The sequence below is a fragment of the Lactuca sativa genome, chromosome 5 (genome assembly GCF_002870075.4).
Source record: "Lactuca sativa cultivar Salinas chromosome 5, Lsat_Salinas_v11, whole genome shotgun sequence".
NCBI classification, from domain to species: domain Eukaryota; kingdom Viridiplantae; phylum Streptophyta; class Magnoliopsida; order Asterales; family Asteraceae; genus Lactuca; species Lactuca sativa.
The window spans coordinates 266,744,634-266,771,901 of NC_056627.2; the positions used below are offsets into that span (position 1 = coordinate 266,744,634).

A 27,268-nucleotide genomic window follows, 5' to 3' on the forward strand; every position below is an offset into this window, starting at 1 on the left:
AAAGGAACATCTTTCAACATGCACATAGCACATTGCATTTAGATGATTTGAAATAATTTGATAATTTGCAATGCAACTTCATCATCAAATCAACCACTGGATAGATAATGTAATTTAAAGGAGAACAATCAAAAGTACAACATAAAGGGTATACCATATTGGAGACTACACATATGAAATACGTGATAATATGGTGGACGTTAACGTTAACTAGAAGAATTGGCTCGTGCATACAAGACTTGAACGATTTTGTCCACTTTTTGGTTACGTGATAGCAACATTGACATCATTAAATTATGTATAGTGTTGGAATTAGGTACTCCCTAGTTCATGTCTAAGTATTATCAAACTACATACCACAAGAGAATGTAATATATTGATATCCTGTTAAATGATATGTGATAAAATGATGATAGTTAAAATCATAAACATCAACTATGAACCACAATCGTAATCCATCACAATGAAATGGTAAAATAAATAAAATATGCACTCGATGCCAATAGAGTTGGCATACTCACCGTAATTCACCATAATTGTACATCTTCATTACTTGTAGGTATGTCAATGTCAATGTCAATGTCATAGTGTTAAGTAGGAGTATGAGAATGACTTTTTGTAGCCATTTACAAATTTAACGGTATCTAAGTTTGATTTAAATAAAATGACATAATGTTATTCATTTATCGAGTTTTTGTTTGGTTTCAATATATTATATGGTTTTTAATTATATAAGACAAAATATACCAAAAAATAACAAAATTAAAAACTTTTATTTTAATAAGACGAAATGCATTATGATTTGAAAACACAAAAGCTTCTCTTTAAATTGAATGTTTTCATTCAAATAAGAAAAAAATGCACCGACTAGAGATTGAGTTGTTGCATCTACAAAACCGGGTCAAAACTTCCACGATCTAAAATGTAGATCGTAACCTTCAAAGTGAAAGAATATATGTTGCTCAACCAAATGTTGATCTTTTCCTCAATCATCTAAATGCAATTTGCTATGTGCATTCTGAAAGGTTTTCCTTCAGGCGTGGTAGACTTGTAGCAGGTGCCCTCTAATTTAAAAACACAATTACTCTTTAATTTATATTTTGGCTTTTAAATCAGGGTAGTATAAGTCCAAGCACTTGTTTTCTTCATTATTTTACACATTGACAAATACATAATTTGAGCTTTAAAAAAATATAAATTAAAAGAATAACATGTTATAAACATCTGTAGCTACTCATGCATAAGGCGGGTCTTAGGATCTATATTTTTTCTTTTTTAATACAACAATTATATATAAGAAAAACATAAGTAACTACCTTATTTTTGTCAAAAGACCTACATTTTTATAGTTTTTTTCCGTTTCATTTATATAAGGAATCACGTTGATGTTGATTTTGATTCTTATTCGCCACTATACATATTAAACTGATTTCAGCATTTTCTTTGAAAAGGTTAAAACGAAAATGAAAGGTTGGATAAATGATTGCAGCACTTTCACATACTTAAAAAGAAAGTACGTGCCAACTTTAGGTATTTTGATGTTTTTTTAAATACTAAATTTGGACGCTTTACTCAAAAGAGTTTTAACATTTACAAGAAATCAACTCTTTTGCTTTTCTTTTTGATTCACCATAATAAACATGTTTTTATCCAGCAAAATTAATTTACTATTATAAAAATGTTATCTAACCTCCCAAATAAATTATACCTCCCTAAAATATAACGCTTCTTTATATATATATATATATATATATATATATATATATATATATATATATATATATATATATATATATATATATATATATATATATATATATATATATATATATAGGGCTTAGGGAATATGTGCTGTTATGTACTTAATATTAGGTATAGAACCATCAAAAACTACATAATATTTAACAAAATGCAAGCAAATCTCTCTACCATCTTTCTTCTATCCTCTATTTAGACTAGATGATAGGCTTTGTACATATTTTTATAGATGTTTAAAATATTTAATTTTGCACCACAAATCATATATAAAAATACACTATCGACTACCTATAAGCCTTCATATTCAAATTTGATATAAAAAACTATAATGAAAGATTGAAATTGGTCGTTAAAAACTCAAAAAAATATCTTCCCATAACACATCAAAAAGAACCTTGCAAGTATACATATGATAGGTATCAAAAAAAAGTTATGAAACCTATTAGAGGTCTAATATAAACAACACATTCGAAATACATAAATGTTGGGGATACATTATGGAATAAGAAATAAGATGAGCTCAAAGGCAATAAGAAGAAGCTAACAATGAAAAAAAATGTGTTTTTTAATCTAAATGAAGTTAGTTTTGATGGTTCTATACCTAATATTATATACATGACAGCCACATATTCATTTTTCTCATATATATATATATATATATATATATATATATATATATATATATATATATATATATATATATATATATATATATATATATATATATATATAAACAAGTGTTAAACATGATAAAGATTGTTTAACTTATACACAAGTCATAGTTGTCCAATTTTGAAGTCATGAAATCTTGATTTCTTGTTTAAAGTCATATAACAAGAACGGAAAACTATTGCAATAAGTTACTATCTATGATAATCATTTTAAACGATTAAAATTCCAACAAAAAGTATGGAGTATACATGAGCTCTCGATTTCTTGTTTAACCTCATATATCAAGAACGGAAAACCATTTCAATAAGTTATTATCAACATGATAGTCATTTTAAACAATTAAAATTCCACATAAATGCATGGGGTATACATGAACTGAACTCAATATTGTATTTCAGACTTCACAAAGAAACAATTTGACAATTAGCATTGTGAACTAATATTGAATCGTTACCAAAATCAAAGGCAAACGAGGTCACAAATAATATTGAAAATTATATATTGAATCGTCACAATAAATAAGATTATTATTACTTTATTATCAAGTTTCATCAAAAAATCATATTGATCCTTTCACAAGCAGGTATGATTGTAACCAACATGGGAGGCTTAGAGGGGAGGCAAAGTGGACAGCTGCACAGGGCCCAATTTTTTTCATTATATATTTTTATTTAAAAATACAAAATTATAATAAAGATAAGGGCCCTTTTTTTCTTGTTCGTCCTGGGCCTTTTAGAATATTTCATTTTTCAGGACCGGCCCTGGTAACCAAGTTGGTCCTCGGGATTTAAATATTCTCAAATGTCTATGATGCGCTAGAAAAAAGGATCTTTATCGTTATTATAAGTTCATATATATATATATATATATATATATATATATATATATATATATATATATATATATATATATATATATATATATATATATGGGTAAGTTCAAATGAGAACACTATTTAATGTGAGAACGTGAGAACACTACTTTATGTGACTATTCTACTATGAATTTATTATGTATAGTATTGTAGTAATTATAATATGAATATATTCAATTTTATATTGCTATTCTACTATAATATATATATATATATATATATATATATATATATATATATGTAGTAATTTAGTAAATTCTAATGTGAATGTTAAATATGTGGTTGTTCATATATTATAATGTCATAAAGTTATACATGACAAAATTTAATGTGAATATTAATGTGTGATTGTTCGTATATTTGTTGATGAATAATGCAATATCGTTGTATATACAAAATTCATAGTAGAATAGTAACATAAAGTAGTGTTCTCACATTCTCATATTAAATAATGTTCTCATTTGAACTTAACCATATATATATATATATATATATATATATATATATATATATATATATATATATATATATATATATATATATATAAAAGTTAAAATAAAAATAGTAAATAATGTGAAAACATAAAAACATAATGTTTATGTTATTATTCTGCAATGAATATTATATATGTGTATTGTTAAAGTAATTCTAATATGAATATTAACGTTTAATTATTTATATATTCATTAGAATGTTATTATTCTGTTATAAATTTATATATGTGTATTTTTGTAGTAAATTCTAATTTTAGTTTTAACCCGTGAGTATTTATCTATTCATTGCTGAATAATAACATAAAGTTGTGCATACAAAATTCATTGTAGAATAATAACATAAAAGTAGTGTTTTACATTTTTCACATTATTTACAGTTTTTATTTGAACTATCCCCTATATATAGGAAGAATTCAATTGAGAAAAAAAAAAGTTGAGAACGAGCGAATGAATCTGGGTCACTCATTTTGAATCTGTCGTTTAAGCGTTCCAGCGTACCGAGTCAACGAAACCGATCATAATCATTTATGAATACATATGAACAAATGTATTCATATATGAATACGTATATTTATATGTGAATAAGTATAGCGGAAGTTATTATTCATATATGAATAAGGCAGCGGTGGGTGGTGGCGGGGATAACGATTGTTGTTGGTGGTTGGTTATGGAGGTGGTGGTAGTGGTGGAGGTCACAACGGTGGTGGTGGTTCGTAGCGGAGGGGAGGTGGTACACCTATATTTATATTTATATATGAATATCACTCATCCTCCGTCGGCCTATGCCAAAGTGTTTTGCGGAAAAAATAAGCTGAGAATGATTCCTCAATTCTCAATCTATTTAATTCTATCAATTAAACTTATCTTTCTCTCTCTCTCTCTCTCTCTCTCTTTATATATATATATATATATATATATATATATATATAACAAAAAAATTAGGTCATTTACACTTGTCTACTTCTTCCCCCCCCCCCCCCCCCCCCTCCCCAACAGCCCCATGATTATAATATAATATATGTGGAAGAATAATTTTCTGTTGTCAGACGAATTAAAATTAAAATATGATACAAAAATAAACCTGGAGAAATTATTATTACTTAATTACTAAGTTTCATCAAAAACTCATATCAATCCTTCACAATCAGGTCATATAAGTTAAATCAAGAAGTTATATCGATCCTCTACAACCGATTCAGATTGCAAGAAATGTAGAAGAATAATGTTTTGTTGTTAGACGAATTAAAATAGGATACAAAAAGTTAAAATCTACTTGGAGATCACTCTGACTCAGCTCCCTATGATGTGACATGTATCATGCAAAGTACACCTAAATTGCAGCATTTTGCGAACCTCGCATCATCAGTCTAACTAGGCGTAAATATGAGCTTGGCCCATCCCTTAATTTCCATTAAAGCCTCTGAGAGTTAAAGATGAGAAAAACCTTACAGACTCTTCTGTAGTTCTCTCACCCATGTTCGCGGGACAAAGGAAAATTTGTCAACTTGCAATTTAACCCTCTCTTTCCAACAGTCACCCACCAAGTTGACAAGTTTTCTTTCACTCGTAGAATTTAATGTCACGAAGATTAAACTCTCGTTTAATGTGGACAGTCAATAAGAGACGATTCAATGGTATCTTATAGATTTAACCCAAGAATTTTGTGGCATCTCCCGTTTACCCGCACACATCACCGGTCATCTTTGTGATCTCACTGAGCGTGAATATAGCCATACACTATAAAACCTTTTCATGATCTTTTACAATATAAACCACTAATCTTTATTTGAGACACTATATATCATATAGGTAAAGTTTTACTACATCTTTATTGCTTAGATGTCTCTAAAACTTTGTTAGTGTTTTAACTCAACCTCATTCTCAACAAAGTATTATCCTACCTTACATGGATCCATCATTATTAATAGCATTTTGTTTCATTAGTGACTTCATTATTATCTTTTAAAATTGAGAATTAGAAGCACAATTTTAAAGTTGGGTTTCCATATTCTATTGTGATTTTAGTAGACCTACCTCTCATGGTAGTTCCAACCAACCCATGTGATTGTGCTAATGGATTGACTAACATTTATGGTGCTTTGGGGATGTTGTAATATTGGTGCATATCACGTATCAAGATTCAAGATGTATTACGATGTTATATTAAGCAATGGAAATAACACGTTACAAAATGACCTAAATGGAACATCTTTTTTAAAAGTACAGTGACTATGCTTGTAAAAAAAACAACAATGTAAGCGGTACGAAACCAAAGATATGTTGCTATTTGATAAACTTATACCTTTCTTTTTTTATTGAAGTGGGTAAATATATTCGATTTCTCAAATTCTATCCATTTTTTTTACAAACCAAATCAATTCTTTATATCATGAACATTATTCCGTGCAACCAAAAAAACTTATTTGTTGCATTATGAGTCAAAAAAATTGTAGGTCAAGTAAAAAGTCAAAAAAGAAATTGACAACCATAGACAAAACCAATTATAATAGTAATCTTCATGCCTAAAAATAAGATCCATAATTCAAAGGTTCCTCAAAATTAGGAGTTGTACGAGGGTACCCTCTAATTTCTTTGTTATTTTTAATTCATACACCGTATCTTTCTCCGCTTTCTTTCCAAATTTACCCTCCCCTTCTCCTACAGGTACCTTCTCTAAAATCTTTACCCAAACTATCAAACACATATTTGTTGAAATTTCATGTTATGATCATTCATACTCATATGTCTTCTAACCTTATCTTCATGATTTTCAGATATAAATTCTGGAGGAGCGGTGGGGGTTACCCAACCATTCATAGTAAATTACCAAAATGTCCTCGACGCCATCCAAACAAGACAAGAAATCCCCATCCGCCAACAAAAACAAAAAACATGATCATAAATCAAAATTTTCACTTTTACATAAAATGCTCCCATTCTTACACCAAACAAGTATTGGAAAATCATTAGGGAGTAATGAAGATGAAGCCATCTTAGTAGGAGCCATTGCAGGGGCTGCAAGTTGTTGTTGCTGTTGTTGTCGTAGAAAGAAACGAACACACAAAAACACAAGTATATATTAACTATTAAATTTATCTGAAAACATTATCATTAACATTTAACCATGGTTAATATTGGTTATATAATTCATATATGCTAATTTTGTGGTTTGATGTAGATAATGGCGATTATTATAAACAAAAGTCGAGTGACATTCCACTAAAGATGCCACCACCACCTTCAAGTGGTTCAGAGTTTAAGCAACCACCACCAGCCATGGGGTTAGGTATGAGTAGTTTCACATATGATGACATGGCGACAGCAACACACGGGTTTGATAGGTCTTTGCTTTTGGGGGAAGGTGGATTTGGGTATGTTTACAAAGGGGTGTTACCTAATGGAAAGGAGATTGCTGTGAAGAGCCTTAAGGCTAATAGTGGTCAAGGTGAACGTGAATTTCAAGCGGAGGTTGATATTATAAGTCATGTGCATCATCCCCATCTTGTATCTCTTGTTGGATATTGTGTATCTGGGAAAAAACGGTTGTTGGTTTATGAGTTTATACCTAATCGCACTCTTGAATACCATCTTCACGGTATGTGATAAACCCAAAATGGGCTGTGATTTCTTTCTTATTTACCGTTTTGCCATTGTGGTTAACGTCTAACATTCATGGTTTTATCTTTTAGACAAAGGTCGCTCGGTTATTGACTGTTCAACAAGATTAAAGATTGCTTTGGGAGCAGCCAAAGGCTCCGCTTACCTTCACGAAGATTGTAAGGACTCTCCATAAACACCATACATGACAATGACAGAACACGACAGTCTTGTATTGTGTCTGGCGTGCATTGGACTGATATTAAGACTGATGTCAATGAGACAAAATTGCAAATTTCTTGTCCTACTAAAAAAGGTGGGACAGGGACTCTCTCTCGATATCTCGTATGTGCAAAAGACGTAAATGCCCTTTTTATTGAAAATAGCATTAGAAAGTTGGTCAAGTCCAGTCTAGTATTGTCCGATGTAACAAAAGCAACTTCAACAATTGTTGTCTAACTTTCATGGCATGTAGGCAATCCCCGAATTATCCATAGAGACATTAAGGCCGCAAATATATTAATTGATAGCCAGTACGAGGCCAAGGTACTTATAGTTCTATCATATCCATTCAAGATACAATAGAGGGTAATAATGTAATAGAGTTGCTAAATTAAATACTACTTAAACTAATCAGGTGGCAGATTTCGGTTTGGCAAAGCTTTCATCTGATGATAACACTCATGTCTCAACACGCATCATGGGCACATTCGGGTACATAACAATTATCAAACAAGATTTACCATAAAAGTAACTTCATTAACTAATACTAAAAGACTAATAAATGTGAAGGTACCTAGCACCTGAATATGCATCCATGGGTAAGCTCACAGAGAAGTCGGATGTCTTTTCCTATGGAGTTGTGCTCTTGGAACTGATTACTGGAAGAAGACCTGTGGAACCAGATAGTGATGAAGATAGCTTGATCGATTGGGTAAAACTTCTTACAATTTACAAATAGTTTCTTCTATATGCATACATTTCACATGTAACAATTATCATATTCTTGTTACTTATGATTCATCGTGTGTTGCAGGCTGGGCCTACCCTGATACAAGCGTCAGAAGGGGGAAGTTATGAAGAGATGGTCGATCCACTTTTGAGGGGTAACTATAACAGGGACGAGATGCATCGAATGGTAGCATGTGCAGCTGCTTGCCTTAGACATGCAGCAAAGAAACGCCCTAAAATGAGCCAGGTATATATATATATATATATATATATATATATATATATATATATATATATATATATATATATATATATATATATATATATATATATGTATTATGCAATAGGCATGAATGACCCTATAGTCAGATAACTATCACTATCAGTATAAGCAACCTGCAAATTTCAGTCGAATGGTATGTGTATACATGACAGATTGTGCGTGTCTTACAAGGCGAGATGTCATTGGATGAATTGAACGAAAGTGGTTAAAAACGAGCAGGCCTAGACATGGGTCGAAAGGGGGGAAGCAGTGCTTATGATATGAAAGCGAAAACAGGGGGTGATACAAGATACAACTCGGGAAGTGTGTCGAGCCAAGAATTATCTAGAGGGGAATTTGGTATGTCCGGCGAATTTCCCGATACTCGCCCAAAAGACAGAAACCCTTGAATCATTAAACGGAAGGGAATGCAGGAAGAAAGAAGGGTAAAGGAACCAAAAAGAAAAAGTAAAATGGCTAGATGCAAAAGTGATAGCAATAGATCGACCTTGCATGATAGATGTCTCGGTGTATGATGCTTGTTGTGAGAATTAGCATAATTAGCATAAAGTTTGGTTTAGGCATTTTATCAAGACGTGGGAAGGCGTCTGGTTTTGGTTGGGTTATTGTTGACATTTGCTATGTAATTTATAACTAAAAGTTTCTGCATAATATTGTGGATATCTATGCCGAACACATACAACTCCTGAGAGTACCGATCTCAAGTTCGAACTTAGAAAAATAGACGGAATTTGTTTGAGTGGATGATAACTTGAATTTCTAAAACTAATTGATCCGTAAGTTCAAAGTCTAAGTGTTTTTTTATTTAAAATAACCATAGTCATTTAAAAAAAATACCATAAAATTCGCCAAAACATGAAAAAATAACCCAAATAGTCCACACTTTTGCGGTCGACTATCTGCGAAAATCTGGTTGACAGGTCAACGGAGAAAGTTTAGGCAACTGCAAAAAAGTTTTTTTTTTTTTTTTTTTCAGATTTTTGTATGTCGCCTGATGCGACATGGACCTCCAGCGGCTCTCCTGGTCTTCTGCTGCGGCGGAGATCTGGTAGTCACAATCAGAGAGATGCATTAGAGCCGCCCCAGGGATCCTTGTGCCCCGGGAGCGGACTCCGACGATCAAGTTAGATCAACTGATAGATCTGAGATGGTCCTCCATGGCTGGAGAGAACCATCTTCGTGCTGGTGGTGTATGGTGGTAGACGGTGGCGGGTGGCGGCGGAGCAACCCGGCCGGAGTATAGGGCGGCGGCTGAGCCAAGGGGAAGATCCCCTCCATGGAGGAGGTACTATTCATTATATAAGGGACAATTATGTCAATGGGAATTAGGTCAGGCCTTGGGCCAACCCAATTCAGGCCCAACTAGCAAGGAGCCGGGTGAGGCCGCCCGGACGCGCCGGGCGGGACTGGCGGGCGCGCCCCAGGCAAGGCTGGCGGGCGCGCACCTGGAAAGACTGGCAAGGGAGCGCCAGGTCGGCCGGCGGGAGAGTCCCCAACAAGGCTGGCAAGGGAGCGCCAGGCCGGGCCGGCGAGAGAGTCCCCAGCAAGGCTGGCGAGGGAACGCCAGGCAGGGCTGGTAGGAGCGCGCCAGGACAGGCTGACACGCTAGAGCAGTCTAAGCCATGCTAATGGACCATATATCATTAAGCCCCCCCAGTCTGGTATTATTGGTACGCAGCCAATGACATCGGACTGGACTAAGTCATATAAACCAACAGAGAGTCCCCAACGAGGCTGGAAAGGGAGTCCCCGCCAAGGTTGGTAAGGGAGCACCAGGCAGGGCTGGCAGGAGCGCGGTAGGCCAGGCTGGCGCGCTGGAGCAGTCTAGGCTATGCTAGTGGACCATATATCATCATCAACGTTGTGATTATAAGAACCCAAATGATATGATGATTGTTATGAATGATGTGACATGGCCTCCGACCATCTGCTTTGAGAGTGTGCTTCTACGCCAGAGAGAATCTGCGAGGTCACAACAGACAAGGCCGTTAGAGCCGCCCTAGGGTCTATGCCTCGGAAGCAGACTCCGACGATCAAGTTAGATCAGCTGATAGATCTGAGATGGTCTTCCTTAGCTGGAGAGAACCATCTTGGTGCTGGTAATGGTGTATGGTGGCTGACGGTAGCAGGTCGCATCTGATAGGGGTGCAAACGAGCCAAGCTACTCGCGAGCTACTCAAGATCGAATCGTTAAAAGCTAGACTCGAAATCGATTTTAAACGAGCTCGAGCCGAGCTCGAGCTTAATATTAAGCTCGCTTATTAAACGAGCTCGAGCTCGAGCCTATGTCATTAAGCTCAATTAGGCTCGCGAGCCTAAACAAGCCTTTATATAGTATAATTTATTAATATTTTATTATATTAAAATAAAAACATATCATGGGAATAATGGATTTACGGTATTAGCAAACGAGCTTCTTAACGAGCTCGAGCCGAGCTTAAGCTTATTTAGACACGTTAGATAAAAAATGAGTCGAGCCCGAGCCCAAGCCGAGCTTGTATAATTCTTTACGAGCTCGAGCCGAGCTCAGTACAATAAAGCTCGAGCTCGAGCCTCATATAACTTAAACGAGCCCGATCGGAGGCTGGTCAGGCTCGGGCTCGGCTCGGCTCGTTTGCACTCCTAGCAGCTGAGCCACCCGGTCGGAGTGTAGTGTGGCGGCTAAGCCAAGGGGAGAAGTATGGGTGGTGGCTGAGCCATTAGCTGAAGTCCCCCTCCAAGGAGGAGGCACTATTCTATTTATAAGGGACAATTAGGTCAAGGGGAATTAGGTCAGGCCTTAGGCCAGCCTAATTCAGGCCTAACTAGCAATGAGTTGGGGCAAGACCGTCCGGAGGCGTCGGGCGGGGCTAGCGGGCGCACACCAAGAAAGGACAACAGGGGAGCGCCAGGAAAGGGAGTGTCGGGTCGGGCCGGCAGGAGAGTCTCCAGCAAGGTTGGCCAGAGTTGTCTAGACCATGCTAATGGACCATATATCATCAAAGCTTATATGTAAAATTAAATTTTCTTTTAGATTATTGTAGATCATCTTTGTTGGGAGAACTGAAATGATATGATGATCGTTATGAAGTTTGTATCGTATGTGAAAGCTATGGATTTTTTCATAATTTTCACCGAATAACCTACTTTGAGATTAAAAAAACATGACTTCCCGACATTCAAATTGTGAGTTGATGTGCCCCCGGTTCCGACCTCTATATTAGTAAAGCTGAGTAACTTCGTCTAATGATGAATTACTTACAAACAATCACAAATTTGTGAGCTGGTTGTCCAGGGTGAGTCCCGGGACAACGCTCCGATGATTAAGTTAGTAGAGACCTTGATCAAAATATGTTCTTAATCGAAATGAGTGAATGGTTATTAGTGTACCTCGTAGGAATGAGTCGGATCACCTATTTATAATTGGAGTAGAACATTCTGACCCTCCTTCCTACTGAACCGATCCAATGTCTTGTCGCATTTATGGTCGTATGCTCGAAGGTACGAAGAGAAACACTAGGAAACTGTTATACAGTTGTTCATGTTTCTTTAAGTTCATATGTACTTTGTGCACTATAGCGACATCACCTTGCTTTTTGTCACTTCTTCACCTAAGTTCGATACTTTAGGTCCAGTTGGGTATCAAGTGTGGTTCGGGGTTACACACAATTCGGGGGTTATGCGAGGTTCATCACTTCGGTCATTCTGAGGGTATAGGGATGGTGATTAACCTTATACCCTATTAAGTCCCCCTGGTTTGGATTATTACTTGCCGTTATAAGTAGTAATTCAAACTAACGAAGTTTTCGATTATGACCGTTATAAATAGATAAGGGTGAGGCACCTGAATTGAATTCTGATGAGACGGTTTGACGACTCCTTAAGGCCATCATTGCTTATAATTATCTTTTCGTTTCTTTTCTATTTAAGGGGTGTACAGTACACAACTGTCGTTTTTTTCCCCTATTGCTATTATGCTTCCGTCTTATAAATACTTCTTTGATTCCTTTCGTTCTCTTCCATTCGAACTTCTCCCAAATCCCTTTTGTCTTATTTTCTTTTCTGTCATGGCTAACAAAGATATCTCCAACATTGAGACCGTGAAGTCCAAACTTTCCATTAAGAGTTTGGTTGCCCTCCTGAAGAAATTCCACATCGATCTCCAATTTCGTCCTCGCCTTCCAGATCCCGGATAACAGTTGTTGACACACCGGTTGGTTTTGTTGGAGTGTACAGGGTTCATTTCAAGTCAGGGATTCGTTTCCCTGCTTCTGATTTCCTGGAAGCGGTTCTCGACTATTACCAACTGCACATCACTCAAATTTCTCCAAACGGGTTTCACAAGGTGATATGTTTCATGCTCTTATGCTCTGCCCTAATTATTCCTCATTCTATAACTTTGTTCCGTCATTTATATATTACTCTGTTTAATGGTGATTGGGTCTCCTTTTCTCTTTGTCGTGGCTTGGTAGAACTCTCTGATGGGCTTCCTACTTCTGTCAAATGGTGGAAAGAGGAATTCTTTTTTGTTGATGTTTCTGCTTTCTTAGGCCCCATGGTATATGGTGCTACTACTAACAGGGGTTCTGATGCTCTGCCCGACCTATCCGCTGAGGAGCAATAAATCGTTGACCGTTTGGCTCAAAACTATGTTAAGTGGGCGGATCCAGATGAGGTAACCCTAGGCATGGTTGGCTTAAGTCCTATTTGGAACAAATTGGGTAAGAAACCGGTTGAAACTGTGATCAATCGAGAAGTAAATATGCTAGACCGTTTGCATAAGAAATGGTTAGCAAACTCATCTTTAGTCACCGAGGAAGTTGTTATACCAAACTCCCCTTCTCCTTCAGAATCTAACATGCATTCCACCATGAATCCCCCATATTCAGAAACTTTGATACCACCCATCTCCTCTCTTATCAAGAAAAATGTGAAAATGGAGTCAGGCAGTAGGAAACCTCCGTCTTCCTCTACGAGGGCTGTTGTGAAAGGTTTATCCTTAAAAAGGAAAACCAGTTCAGAAAAGGTGGTTTCCTTGGAGGGCGTAATGAACCATCCTAACTTGTCAATCACCACCTCCCCTCTTAAACAAAACAGGTCTGCTCGAACTCATGAGCCGAAGTTGCAGGAGTCTATAGGATCTGGCACCCATGTCCCCTACATTTGTTGAGTCCGAAGCTCTGGTTGTTACCGAGGTATCCCAGCCTCTGTCACGAGGTTCAGTCACCTCTATTTTGTCTGTTGCTGCTATTTTTCGCCAGAAGTTGTTTGGGGTTGGGCTTGGTCATTTTTAAGCCACTAACGCAGAAGCCATTGTTGTAAATGTGAATCCCTTAAGCTTGGAGTCTGATATTCTTGGGTTTCATCGATGTTTATAGATACTTCCTTTGTTGAGCCTCCTTCCGATCTGAATCCCCCTACGTCTGGCATAAAACGTAAGTAGCTTTTTCTTTCTGCTTATAAGTTGTGTATTTATTCTTTCCCTTTTTCTTTATATATATATATATATATATATATATATATATATATATATATATATATATATATATATATATATATACTTGAGAGCTGACTTATTTGAACCTACTCCTTTTTATCCTCTATTTATCTATTGTAGTGATCCCATGTTCTGGTAAGGAGGCTTCGATTCCTACATTGGTCAAGCTTGCAGTTTCACTTCCTCAGTTTCAACGTCTTTTTACTACCACTTCCATTCATAGAAGCATTGAATTGACGAGTACTTCGATGAAGAAACCCTTGACAAAGCTCGTTCCCATCTAATTGAAGGTATGCATCTCATCAATGAGGTATCTACTCGTACCAAGGCTCGAACTGAGCTTCTTGCCCAAAATCATGTTAAGTTTGAGGAGTGCCTATAGAAACTAAAAGAGCTTGGGAAGATTCATGAATGAACTGAACATGAATCACAAGAACTCCGAGAAAAGGTGAAGGGGCTTTCTGAAAGGAATACCCTTATTGTAGGCGGCCTGAGTAAAAGTATTCATTTCCAAAATGAGATGAAGAACTTAAATGAAGATCTTCGTATTAAAGCAGACGATGCCATTAGTTGTCGCTTGACCCTCACCAAAGAGTTGGAGGAAAAGACCCATCAGTTCGAGTCCCTAAAGCTTCGATTTACTGAGAAGGTCTTTGAGCTTGAGATCTCCTGTTCTGACAAGGATATATGCAGTAAGATGCTAGAGGAAGAACTTGTTGTCCAGAAGGGACTTCTTGCTGACAGGGATGCTCAAACTCTTCGGTTGAATCAAGACCAAACCTCCTTTCTTCAAAATGAATCTTGTTTTACCTTAGCAGCCGAAGTCAGAGCCTCTGAGCTTGAGCTTTGGTGGTTGGTACAGGAAGGCATTCCCTCTTTCGTCCATGATTTACTTAACTATGCGGATTTCAGGGATGTCAATGTTGCAGTGCAAACAATAGCTATTCAGTTCGACCTTCATCAGGCATGTGTGGAGATGAATGAAACATATGTCGATGCTTTAGAGGGTAAGAATGTCCTTTATTCTTATCCTAAAACCCAACATCAAGTGTTGGATCGGTTTGCAAGCATGGTGTCCTACAAGTACTCCTTGTTCAAGCTTTTAGAAGGATATGTCGTAGATGTGAGTGTTTTTAAATTGAAATCGGGTGCTTTGGATCCCTCTTTGAATCGTGATGGTGCTTCTGGCAATGTTTAACATGTCGATATTCATGCATCTTTTCCTTTTATTTGTGTAATGTCATGTGGATACTTGTATCCTCGTGTTGTCTAAGCTATGATGACTTAAAGATTTTACTTAAAGTACATGTCTTTTCTTTTTTTGGATTTCCTTAATCCGCTACACTTTTTTCATATTATCTAGTTGTTACATTTGGGATAATGTTTTGATTATGAGGACTTATATCTTATCCTTGTGGTCTCACCCTCTAATTTATAAGTTATGAACTTATGACTTAGACTGAACATATGTTGATCAGACATATGTTCTTGGTGAGTTTTGATACCAGTCAAGAAGTTCTGGTTGCCTTCATAATTGATATGCAATCGTGATATTGACTCTTTTACCCCAAACTTTTCAATTTGAGATGAGGTTTTTGCAATTGCCAAAGTTATAGTTCGAGGCATTCGTATTATTTAGTCATGATGTAGTAAACCACATGGATGTTAAAAATTGTACTGAACCATAATTTCTAGAAAATAATATCAGAGTACAAGTCAGCCAAAAGAGTATCATAATGAAAATAATATTAGAGTACAAACCCCAAAATCAAATAAATGCGAAAAATATGGACAGATGCAGTGTGATCAAGCCAGACCCTTCCTTTTTGAGCTGGAAGTACCTGAAACATAAATTGAAAACCGTAGCACAAAGATTAGTGAGCCCCCAAAATACCCCACACGATACATACATAACAGTAAAAACAATATCGGTTGTATTTCAACCCCTTCAGTCTCTTTCAACCGGTACTGGGTCTATTTCAACCCTTTCAGTTTCTTTCAACCGTTATTGGGTATAGTTCAACCCCTTTTCGGTTTCTTTCAACCGATATCGGGTCTATTTCACCCCCTACAGCTAACACATATAATCATAATAGTAAGAGTCATAGAGACATCAATCATATACATGCATAACAAGTAACTGTCATGAAGACAATCATCATCCTACAAACATAATTTAGTGGTCCGACATTGGTGCATTCAACCCACGGATATAGTGAAGTAAACTCACGTCAGACTGAAGATATCAAATCACACTTGAGCTGTTGACTCGTGAAATCCTCTCACTAAATCACAAGTAATAAAACCCTAATTAAAAATTAGGTCAATAACCAAACCCGAGAGTCCAAACCCTACATCCTGAATCTAAAGGTAAAAGGTTGCTTAATCCTTGTCTTATTTAGCCTAACCCACCAAGGACCAAATACAATTATCACCAAGGCCCAAAAGATATTACATGACTAAAATGGGATAGGCCCATCACAGAAAAGCGTGCGGCCCAACAAGGGTCCAAATTCATAAGCCCAAGGTGGCCCGAATTAAAAGCCCCAAATGCCCCTCTGGTGAGTATGCTAAGCGTACCATCAGTATGCCCGACATACTCGGGTGCTCCGCAGAATCAAGACTTCAGGTGCGTACGCACAACGTACACCTATGTACGCCCTAGTTGGTCATATGTTGCTTGTGATGTCTTAATTCGTTAAGACCTAACGTCCCACTTCAAATCTAAGCTCATTAAAGCGTATTAAGCCATAAAGTTGCAAACTTTATGCTTTTACATGTCTTAACGGGACTCAAACCATGGATTTAGCCTTCTATCTCCCTTAAGTGGTCACCAACTCATGTATGATTGAGTTCTAACCTCCAAGATCTGATTTTTATGACTCCATTCACTCCTAAGTGTTCAAAAGGATATCTCAAATGGTATGGAGTAGTCCATACTCCATAAGACCAAAGTTATGGGACCAAAACTTCTAAATCTACGAACAAAAAGAGATCCAAGCAAGGAACCATCAAGGTAAGAGCTTTTTACCTCCAAAAGCTTGCAATAAAGAAGATAGCCTTGGATCTTGAAGCTCCAACTCCAACAATTCTCCACCAACAAGTTCCTTCTTCTTCAAGATAAAAAAAAAAAAAAGAACACCCAAAAACTCTTAATAAGCTCAATAACACTCTCAAGATGGCTAGGGTTTCGATATTAGCTCAAAAAGGCAATGATGGCTGATAAGGTGAGGGGTTTGAAGGACTTAATGAGCTCAAATAAGGTGTCAACCCTAAAATTAGGGTTACAATTATGATTCAAAGTGCAACCCTTTCTTCTGTATGATGATGGTGTTGGTGGTGATTTATATGGCGGTGATGCTTGCTAGCGACATAATGGTTTGAAAATAGGAGTTATTATGGTGACGTTTTCGTTGTGATAATGACTAAGGGCATAAGCTAATGAATAATGTAGATGACGACTAATTATAGTGGCTATAATGGATAAATAAGGGTGGTAGTGAGGTTACAATGAAGACGATGAAGGTCGATGGATATGGGTACTTAGTGATGCTATATGATGGAAATATAGGGTAGAGGTGATTGCATGATGACTGGTTAAGATGAATGTATAAATAAATAGGGTTCAACCTCTTTCATTTAAATACAAGAACAAAGGTTATTCTCTTCGTTCTTCTTCCTCCTATATTTATGAACAAAGGTTTAAGGATATTCTTATGTCTGGTCTTGTTCACACATGTATGAACTGAATAAAGTGGTTAGACATTACTCTCTCTTTTTTATTGCTTCTTTCCATATTTGTGTAATCTCAATTGTAGGCTTTTGTAAAAATATATGATATCCTTTTATTAATGTCATGCTTTTTTATATAGCCTTAGTTATGGTGCCAAGGTATATCCCATTCACAATTGTAAGAATATTTTGGTTGTAAGCTTTCATAAGAAAAAAATAATTCAAGAAAGCTTATGAACCCATATTTAAGCTTCCATAAGCAAAAAAGTCTTTTAATCAATACGAACCCAAAAATCGAGCTTTCAACTACATTAGCCAAGTTGAAGGCAGAGGTTGTTACAAAACTAATAGTGACGATCAATCAATAATAGTTGTTGTAGCTGTCGGTGAATGTAGGAAAACTACTTTGGCGAAAATGCTATGCCATGCTCCGGTAAGGAGTTCATCACAAAAAACTATCTAGGATAAGTCAAAGGAGGGAGAGAGAGAGAGAGAGAGAGACAAAGAGAAAGTATCGGGTGGCGAATGAGGGGTGTAGTGGACCTTTTTTTTCTTAAATTAAGAATGTATTAAAATAATATGTGTTGATGGGAGAGCCAATTGAAAAGATGAAATATCCTTTTTTTTGGGTAGATAACATTTGGTTCTAACACCCGTTCCCGAGTTCAACTTAACGAGAGAAAGAAAAGGAAATGAGTGGAAATGAGAAGAAAATAAAAGAGATTGATGTTCCCGAGTTTCATTAAAGGATGGAAGTGGAGGGAAATGGGAGGATCACTTTCCCTCCTAACTTTCCTTCCGATTTGGAAGGATTTGGAAAGAAAGAACAAAATGATTTATTTTCCTTCCACTTCTCTCCAACTCGGGAACACGAAAGAAAATTTTGTTTTCTTTTCCTTTCTCTTCTTTTCTCTCGTGACTTTCTTTTGTCTTCTCTTCTTTTATTTTGTTAAACTCGGAAACTAGGCGTAACGTTTGATAAGGGACAAAACTAATAAAAAAAAAATCTAATTTTAGACTATTAGCGCCCCATCAAATATTTTTGAATCAAAACTATATTTTTCTGTAAGAATAAGGATCATTTTTGTAAATTTGTCAAAAATTAATTATTTTATGTAAAGCATTAATACCACATTTTATAGTATTTGCAGATTGCAACCCTCCGTCAAAAAATTCTCTTGTAAGGATAGAAGGAGAGAGACGAGAGGAGATCTGCTCGTAAACTTCCAGTTGGGCTCACAATCCCACTCATACCGACACAGAAGACGAAGATCTGATTCATTTTTGCAATCGATTGGACATCTAGGTTTATAATTCTTATTCTTTCACTCTAATGGCGCAGTACGTGAAGAAAGACGATGATCGCGACGAGGAAGGTAAGACTTCGAATTTCTACCTCGTTTTTTTGAATTATCTGATAATATTTGTCATTTTCGTCGATTTGGCCCGTTATTGCTGTTCGTCAGTATCACTGTGATTTAAGTGATCTCCGATTTCAATTTAGATCTGCATTGTGGTTAAATAGGTCGTGAATGTAAATTTAGCAAATCTGATTTGCAAGCTCTTGAAATCATTATATCGGTCGATCTCATTGTTACTAATGGTATTGGTGTTGCGAAATCCAGTTGACTTGACTGTGTATTACGGAGGTTTGGCCTGTTACTGCTATTCTTCGTTGTTATTGTGTGATTTAGATGATTTCTATTTTCATTATAGATCTACATTGTGGTTAAACAGGTAGTGAAAATAATTTAGTTAAGCTGAGTTGTAAGCTGTTGAGAGATTACTATATCAGTCGATCTGATTATTTCTGCTGATAATGGTGTTTGTGAAATCAGGTTGGCTTGACTGTGTGTTTAATGAGATTTGATGGAACTAAAATAGAATATGTTATTTACCGAGATTTCTAACAATCATATGAGATATTCTCTAGGAATGAAAAAAGCCTAAAATGTATCCTTCCTACATTTTCTTAAATACCGAATTGGCGAATCACATCTGATTAAATGGAGAAGCCTTTATCTTATAGAAATTGTCAAAAAACGAGTACTGCATAGTTTGGTTATTGTATAGGGGTAAATCTTGTTTCTAAGGTGGCTTCAACAAATTATATGCTTTTGATCCGTTGATGGTAATCTTGATCAGTGTATTTTTGTAAATTGAGCACAACAGATCTGGTTTGGTAATTAAAAGAAATATGATAAGGCTGTGTGTGGAATTTCACAAATTGTTGTAAAATACAATAACCTGCAGATTCTGTTGTAGTTCCATCAGCTCCCCACACTGATAACCAAACAAAAGAATTCAAAAAATGAGCGTAGGAATTCATAGGCATGTTATTTGTTTGTCATGATCATGCCGCTGAGTATCAGCGTCTCTAGTATCATCTCTAGTGTTATATTGAGATTCAATTCATTTCCAATTCATTGCTAGATCTACTTTGTGTTTGAATAGGTCCAAGTGTCCAACCTATAATTTCAGCTAATCTGATAGGCAAGCTTGAAGTTTACAAAGACTCAAAGAGCTGATGGAACAATGATATAATCTATAGGCTGTGTGATTGACCTCACTTAATGAAATATTCTTGAGTAATCTCAACCCCTTAAGTACAACCAGTCAATTCCTTCTAATTAATCGAAGAGCATATCTAACTGATAGCTGATTCCAGCTTCTGAGTACTGCACATTTGGTTATTAATGCATGGAAAGGTCCTGCATCTTTTGTAGCATCGATTCATCGACCAGTGTTTATACTTTATACTTTAGATTGGTTGTAGATGATAGTATGATTCATATCAGTGTATCTTTGTAACTTCATTGTTACTGAACTTGGTCTACTCTTGTTGTAAATAATTAAAATGAGGTCTCTTTGTATTGTGCAGCAGAGTACTCCCCCTTTTCTGGAATCGAGAAAGGAGCAGTTCTTCAGGAAGCCAGGGTCTTCAATGATCCTCAGTTAGATTCAAGGAGGTGTTCTCAGGTGCTTCTTTTTATGTCAACACCTGATTTGTGGTGCATAATTTGTTGTATCATCCTCTTACATGAACATGATCTAATATATAATATTTCTTCTTTGGTTGCCAGGTTATTACCAAGCTGCTTTATCTTCTGAATCAAGGTGATACCTTCACAAAGGTCAGATCTTTGACTGGTCAAAGAGTCAACACCCGACTTTTATCTATCTTGGTTACATCATCTTAATATTTAATATATTATCGTTGCTCTTTATCTGTAGGTTGAAGCCACAGAAGTTTTCTTTTCAGTAACAAAACTTTTCCAGTCTAAAGATATTGGATTAAGAAGAATGGTTTATTTGATCATAAAGGAGCTCTCTCCCTCTGCAGATGAGGTATCAGATAATTAATTTTATATTCCTTATTTGTGTATCAGATTTTATGCTGTTATATTTGAATGACATGCTACATTTCCTTGTGGTATGAAGGTCATTATTGTCACAAGTTCCCTTATGAAAGACATGAATAGCAAGACTGATGTGTATCGGGCAAATGCTATTCGTGTTCTCTGTCGCATCACAGATGGGACACTTCTGACTCAGATTGAAAGATACTTAAAACAAGCTATTGTTGACAAAAACCCTGTAGTTGCCAGTGCAGCCCTAGTCAGTGGTATCCATTTGCTCCAGGTACGACTTAACTAGTGTTTGGTGTGATGGAATCATGGATGGAATGGAATGGTTTATTCCACTGTAATGATAAAAAAAATGTTTGTTTTTCCTGATGGAATGGATTGCAAATGGAAGTAAAAGTTGCAATATAACCTATTTTTTATTTATGTAATTTTTAATGACTAAAACTCATTATCTTAATTATTTTATATTTTATTATTTGAATATAACTAAAAAATTTTGTTGTTATTATAACTTCTTTTGTTTTTTTTTTTTTTGAGATTTTATTATCTTTAGTTTTCAGTTTTCATAAATAAAAGCTTTAATTATAATTAAATAATGAATAGAGGTAAAATTTAATTATATAAAAATCATCATTGCATTCCTACAAGCCAACCAAACATGATCATGGAATGTAACGATTCATTCCATTGCCTTGCTTGTTCCATTATTCTGTCCATTCCATTCCATCAAACCAATCTTACAATCAGTGATTGAGAAATTGCAGTAGCTTGTGTTATTATTATTATTTATTTACCTCTACTTATCTTATATCCTTCTATCTTAGACAAACCCAGAGATTGTGAAAAGATGGAGCAATGAGGTACAAGAAGCTGTTCAATCTAGGGCTGCACTTGTACAGTTTCACGCCCTTGGTTTGCTCCACCAGGTACTGTTACAAATGGGCCTCAATGTGAAATTTTTTGTATTGCATACCAATACCATTCACTAAAAAAAATCGGATATATTTCCAGATAAGACAAAACGACCGCTTAGCTGTCAGCAAATTAGTTACCAGCTTAACAAAGGGTACTGTTCGTTCACCTTTAGCCCAATGCCTACTCATCCGTTACACTAGTCAGGTACTTCTGTAGTTTTGTTCACTTTGTTCTTTTTGATTTTTTTTTTCTGTAAAATAAATATCTGAATATAATTAAATAATTGTTTTCAGGTTATTAGGGAGTCAAGCATGAACAGTCAACCTGGGGACCGCCCATTTTATGACTATTTGGAAAGTTGTCTCCGCCACAAATCAGAGATGGTTATTTTTGAAGCTGCAAGGGCAATAACGGAATTAAGTGGTGTTACTAGCAGAGAATTGACCCCTGCAATAACTGTTCTACAGCTCTTCTTAAGTTCCTCTAAGCCAGTACTTCGATTTGCTGCTGTCCGCACATTAAACAAGGTCATTTTTCTCACCCTCTATAGTGAATCTAATTGTTCTTCTTTGGTATAACAGTAGTCAAAGCAGGAATGGAATTGAGCATCATGAATTGATGAAAAAACAGTGTCTGTTTGCCAATGCAATAGAGCACTCCTCATGGAAGTGATTCTTTCTCCTGGGATGATTGTCCTTCCATGGGGAAGCGTTTTTTTTCCATTCCTTGATGGAATAGAATGATACATTATAAATTCTAAATTATTTTAATTTTTATAATCTTCAATAATAATAATCTTTTTAAAAAAAAATCAAACCTTCAATTATTTTTTTTGTTATTTTTTGAAAATAACTAAAATTATCTTTTAATTATAGTTTTTTTTTTAAAAATAATTTTGTAAGCAATTTTTTTAATCAATATATGATATACTGTATACGTATAGAATATATTTGTTCGAACGGCATGGAATATGTTTATATTTAGATTATTTAATGATATATCCTTATTTGATTATTTTTATTTATTTATCAGTTTAACTTAATTCAGTTTTTTAATTGTACATAACAAACATCATTGAATAACTTAGTCCATTCCTTCAACTCAACCAAACATGAAAATAGAACATAATAACCCATTCTTTTCATCATACCAAACAAAACCCATATTATCTTTCCCCTTATCTATATCCTGATAGATAACATTGGGTGTCATCATGTACAGGTGGCGATGACTCAACCAATGGCAGTAACTACCTGCAACATAGATATGGAGAGTCTAATTTCAGACCAAAACAGAAGTATCGCTACCCTTGCCATTACCACACTTCTGAAAACAGGAAATGAATCAGGTGTTGATCGTTTGATGAAACAAATTACAAACTTCATGTCTGACATTGCTGACGAGTTCAAAATTGTTGTGGTTGATGCCATTCGATCATTATGTTTGAAGTTCCCCTTGAAATTCAGAACATTGTGAGTCTCTTCAACTTCATTTTTTCTCAAAATTCAACATGTAATATAACCAAAATATAATTGTCTACTTTCTTTATCAGGATGAATTTCTTAAGCAATATATTGAGAGAGGAAGGTGGGTTTGAGTACAAAAAAGCAATCGTTGATTCAATTGTTACTATTATTAGAGATATCCCAGATGCAAAAGAGGGCGGCCTCCTTCACCTCTGTGAATTCATCGAGGATTGTGAATTCACATACCTTTCAACACAGGTTATCATTTCTTTCTGCTATTTTCTTTTTAACATTACAGTAAATTACAAAACTGGTCCCTGTGCTTCGTGCTTTTTACTGTGTTTAGTCCAAATTTGAAAAAGGTTTCATACCGACTTGGTCTCTGTAACCTTGAAATAAGGAGAAAAATCAGAAAGTCTTGAGGGCCAAATCGATATGAAACCTTGAAATAAGGACCAAAATTGAAAATATTTCAATTCTGGACTAAACATAATAAAATCAGATAGCTCAGGGACCATTTTTGTAGTTTACTATAAATTTTATCTAGCTTTTATCGTTTTTAACTTTTTATATTTCCATTGGTCATTTATTTTACTGAACTTTTTTACTTTATTTTAGATTCTTCATTTTCTTGGAATTGAGGGACCAAAAACAGCAGACCCTAGCAAATTCATACGCTATATATATAACCGTGTCATACTTGAGAACGCAACTGTTCGAGCCAGTGCAGTTAGCACTTTGGCAAAGTTTGGAGCTATGGTTGACTCCCTCAAGGTAAGTTTGGTGCTATCTTCAAAATTTATTCTAGTAAGTCGCAAATATATAGTGTATTCAGCTTTTTTTTTTTTTTTTTTTTTCATGTATCTATTTAAAGTTTTTGTGATTTTTATAAAAAATAACTTCAAGCCAATATCATATACCATATACATTGAATCTGTTTCTCTAAACTATTTATAAAGATTAGCTCATGAATATAAAGATAAGCCTAATAATATCTTAATATACAACATGTTGGTGGGTGAGGAACAAAATGGTCATTTTAAATGTTAAATAATTTGAAAACTTATACTTATTAAGACAAATACAAATAAATATGTTATATTTTAGAAAGTAGTTTAATAATAAAATCAAGAGAAAATTATGAAAATTACAGATTTGGTCCTTGTGGCATACTGTCTTTTTATTATTTAGTTTTGGTCCACGGGCAAACTGGTCATTTAAAAAAAACTAACAACTGAGTAGTAGTTAGATTTAACGATTCAAGGACCAAAATTGTTATAAAACATCAAAATAAGGACCAGATTTGCAAACTGATTCCTTTTGAGACCAAAACTGAAAAAAGTGTTAAGCTCAGTGTCCAAAATGCGAAATTGAAACTTATTTTTTTTTATTAATATTGAAGTACTTGATTGTCTCAACTAACATGAATTCATAATATTTGCAGCCTCGTATATTTGTTCTGTTGAGGCGCTGTTTATATGATAATGATGATGAGGTTAGTTGTATTCATAAGCAGTATGTAACGTTTGACTTTAAATCTATAGTTCAAAAACATTTGACTACTTTTTGTGTGTCCTGTGTAGGTTCGTGACAGGGCTACACTATATCTGAATACCCTTGGAGGCGATGGTTCTGTTGTTGAAACTGATAAAGATGTAAAGGAATTTCTCTTTGGGTCACTTGATCTCCCATTGGTCAACCTCGAGACTAGTTTGAAAAACTACGTAAGTCACCACACAAAATTTTGTCACTTTTTGCATTTCCTACAATAATTATTTTTAACATTTGCGAATACAGGAACCATCAGACGAACCCTTTGACATCAATTCTGTATCAAGGGAAGTCAAATCTCAGCCATTTGCTGAGAAAAAAGCTCAGGCTAAAAAGCCCACTGGTCTTGGTGCTCCGCCAGCTGGCCCCACTTCAACAGTTGATACTTATGAAAAGTTACTCTTATCAATCCCAGAGTTTTCAACTTTTGGACAGCTTTTTAAGGTTCTTTCACATAAATATTCCTTCCTTAACTTACTGATATGTGTTATCCATGGTTTTCTTTTTTTAACTTATCCTGATTAAAGTTTTGTGTTTCTGTAACCAGTCATCTGCACCAGTGGAGCTGACTGAAGCTGAAACGGAGTATGCGGTTAATGTTGTCAAACACATATTCGATAAGTACGTTGTGTTCCAGTACAACTGTACCAATACGATCCCTGAGCAGTTATTGGAAAATGTAAGCTCTAATACATAAGATGTTTTTTTTAGTAAATTAAAACTAACAATATTGAAATTTTAGGTCACGATTGTTGTGGATGCTTCAGAAGCAGAAGAATTTGAAGAATTAGCAACCAAGCCATTAAAATCCCTGCCATATGATACACCAGGACAAACATTTGTCGCATTTGAAAAACCAGAAGGTGTTCCTTCTATTGGCAAATTTTCCAATGTCTTGAGGTTCATTGTTAAAGAGGTATCCAAATATCCAATCTTGTTTTTCTTGTTCAACTTTGTGATCTACACTACTATAAATTGATAGTGGAATGTAATGATCCATTTTATTACGTTGTCCTTTGTGGTTTCATTCCATGATTGATGATACCAAAGAAACTCTTGTATATAAATTCCAGGTTGATCCCTCAACCGGTGAGGCTGAGGAAGATGGTGTGGAAGATGAATATCAACTAGAGGAATTTGAGGTGGTTGCATCAGACTACATGCTTAAAGTCGGGGTCTCAAATTTCCGAAATGCATGGGAAAGCTTATCCCCAGATTTCGAGCGTGTTGATGAATATGGCCTTGGTCCAAGGGAAAGCTTAAAGGAAGCCGTCAACACTGTTATTAACCTTCTTGGCATGCAGCCTTGTGAAGTAAGTAAATTAAATCCATATGGTTATGTTTAAATAAATATAAAAATGACTAAAATCCATATGGCTATGTTTCAGGGGACAGAAGTGGTTGCAGCCAACTCAAGATCACACACGTGTTTGTTATCAGGTGTGTACATAGGCAATGTGAAGGTGCTTGTTCGCTTATCCTTTGGGGTTGATGGTGCCAAGGAGGTTGCAATGAAACTTGCTGTCAGATCTGAGGATGAACTTGTAAGTGATGCTATTCATGAACTTGTAGCCAACTAGTCCGTTTTTTCTTTTCTTTTTATTTTTTTTTGGAGTTTTTGATTTACAAAATTATGAGACTGTTGGTTGAGTTTGAGGGGATATAAAAATTGTTCTTTTTGTCTAGTCAATAAGGGATTTATTTCAAGATAGTTTTGTGAAGATGCTAAGACATACATGTGGTTGATATTTTGTGGTGTAAACAAGAAGAAATAGTATATGTATTTTGCTTTAACTTCTTGCTATTATTAGTGTCATATAACAGTGTTTCTTACATCTAACAACTAGTCCATCAAACCTATGCAAAATGTCTTACATGATAGCATAATATACAATTCTTTCTTAAAAGCTTTTTTATTCGGGGGCACATTATGTCCGATGCATTTTAATTGTAAAGTACATAAATATATACTATTAAAATCATAAATATTAATATTGTTATATGATAATTTATTTCATGTCTAAAAGATCTTTTAATATGGATACGATAAAGATAACCAACAAGTAAATTGTAATAAAAACTAGACTGGGCAAAAGTCATCCAACCCCGAACCGTCAAATCAACCCAAATT

At 35.3% G+C, this 27,268-nt stretch overlaps 3 protein-coding genes across 5 annotated transcripts; all 3 read left to right on the forward strand.

Annotated features, from left to right (window-relative positions):
- The first annotated feature begins 6,736 nt into the window (after nucleotides 1–6,736).
- On the forward strand, nucleotides 6,737–8,918 carry LOC111918466 (proline-rich receptor-like protein kinase PERK1). Its single transcript, XM_052771641.1, has 8 exons — nucleotides 6,737–6,870; nucleotides 6,977–7,393; nucleotides 7,488–7,574; nucleotides 7,871–7,941; nucleotides 8,033–8,109; nucleotides 8,188–8,329; nucleotides 8,432–8,593; nucleotides 8,782–8,918. Exons 2-8 carry the CDS (start codon nucleotides 7,024–7,026, stop codon nucleotides 8,836–8,838), a joined length of 966 nt encoding a protein of 321 aa, XP_052627601.1. The 5' UTR covers nucleotides 6,737–6,870; nucleotides 6,977–7,023; the 3' UTR covers nucleotides 8,839–8,918.
- A 3,678-nt stretch (nucleotides 8,919–12,596) lies between these two features.
- LOC111918477 (uncharacterized) lies at nucleotides 12,597–15,431 on the forward strand. The gene is made up of 2 exons (XM_023914138.3): nucleotides 12,597–14,043; nucleotides 14,226–15,431. Exon 2 carries the CDS (start codon nucleotides 14,626–14,628, stop codon nucleotides 15,301–15,303), a length of 678 nt encoding a protein of 225 aa, XP_023769906.1. The 5' UTR covers nucleotides 12,597–14,043; nucleotides 14,226–14,625; the 3' UTR covers nucleotides 15,304–15,431.
- Nucleotides 15,432–18,978: 3,547 nt separating this feature from the next.
- Nucleotides 18,979–26,941, forward strand: LOC111918476 (coatomer subunit gamma-2). 3 transcript variants are annotated; one of them, XM_023914136.3, is made up of 18 exons: nucleotides 18,979–19,213; nucleotides 20,719–20,816; nucleotides 20,921–20,971; nucleotides 21,072–21,185; nucleotides 21,279–21,479; nucleotides 22,030–22,131; nucleotides 22,217–22,324; nucleotides 22,414–22,647; nucleotides 23,342–23,592; nucleotides 23,673–23,844; nucleotides 24,205–24,360; nucleotides 25,031–25,081; nucleotides 25,170–25,310; nucleotides 25,384–25,581; nucleotides 25,685–25,816; nucleotides 25,880–26,053; nucleotides 26,211–26,450; nucleotides 26,526–26,941. In XM_023914136.3, the coding sequence occupies exons 1-18, from the start codon at nucleotides 19,171–19,173 to the stop codon at nucleotides 26,715–26,717; spliced, it is 2,658 nt and encodes an 885-aa protein (XP_023769904.1). In that variant the 5' UTR covers nucleotides 18,979–19,170; the 3' UTR covers nucleotides 26,718–26,941. The 3 variants fall into 3 exon arrangements, with proteins under 3 accessions (XP_023769904.1, XP_042758801.1, XP_023769905.1); XM_042902867.2 differs by having other exon boundaries at nucleotides 21,279–21,432; nucleotides 22,091–22,131; XM_023914137.3 differs by having other exon boundaries at nucleotides 20,722–20,816.
- The last annotated feature ends 327 nt before the right edge of the window (nucleotides 26,942–27,268 follow it).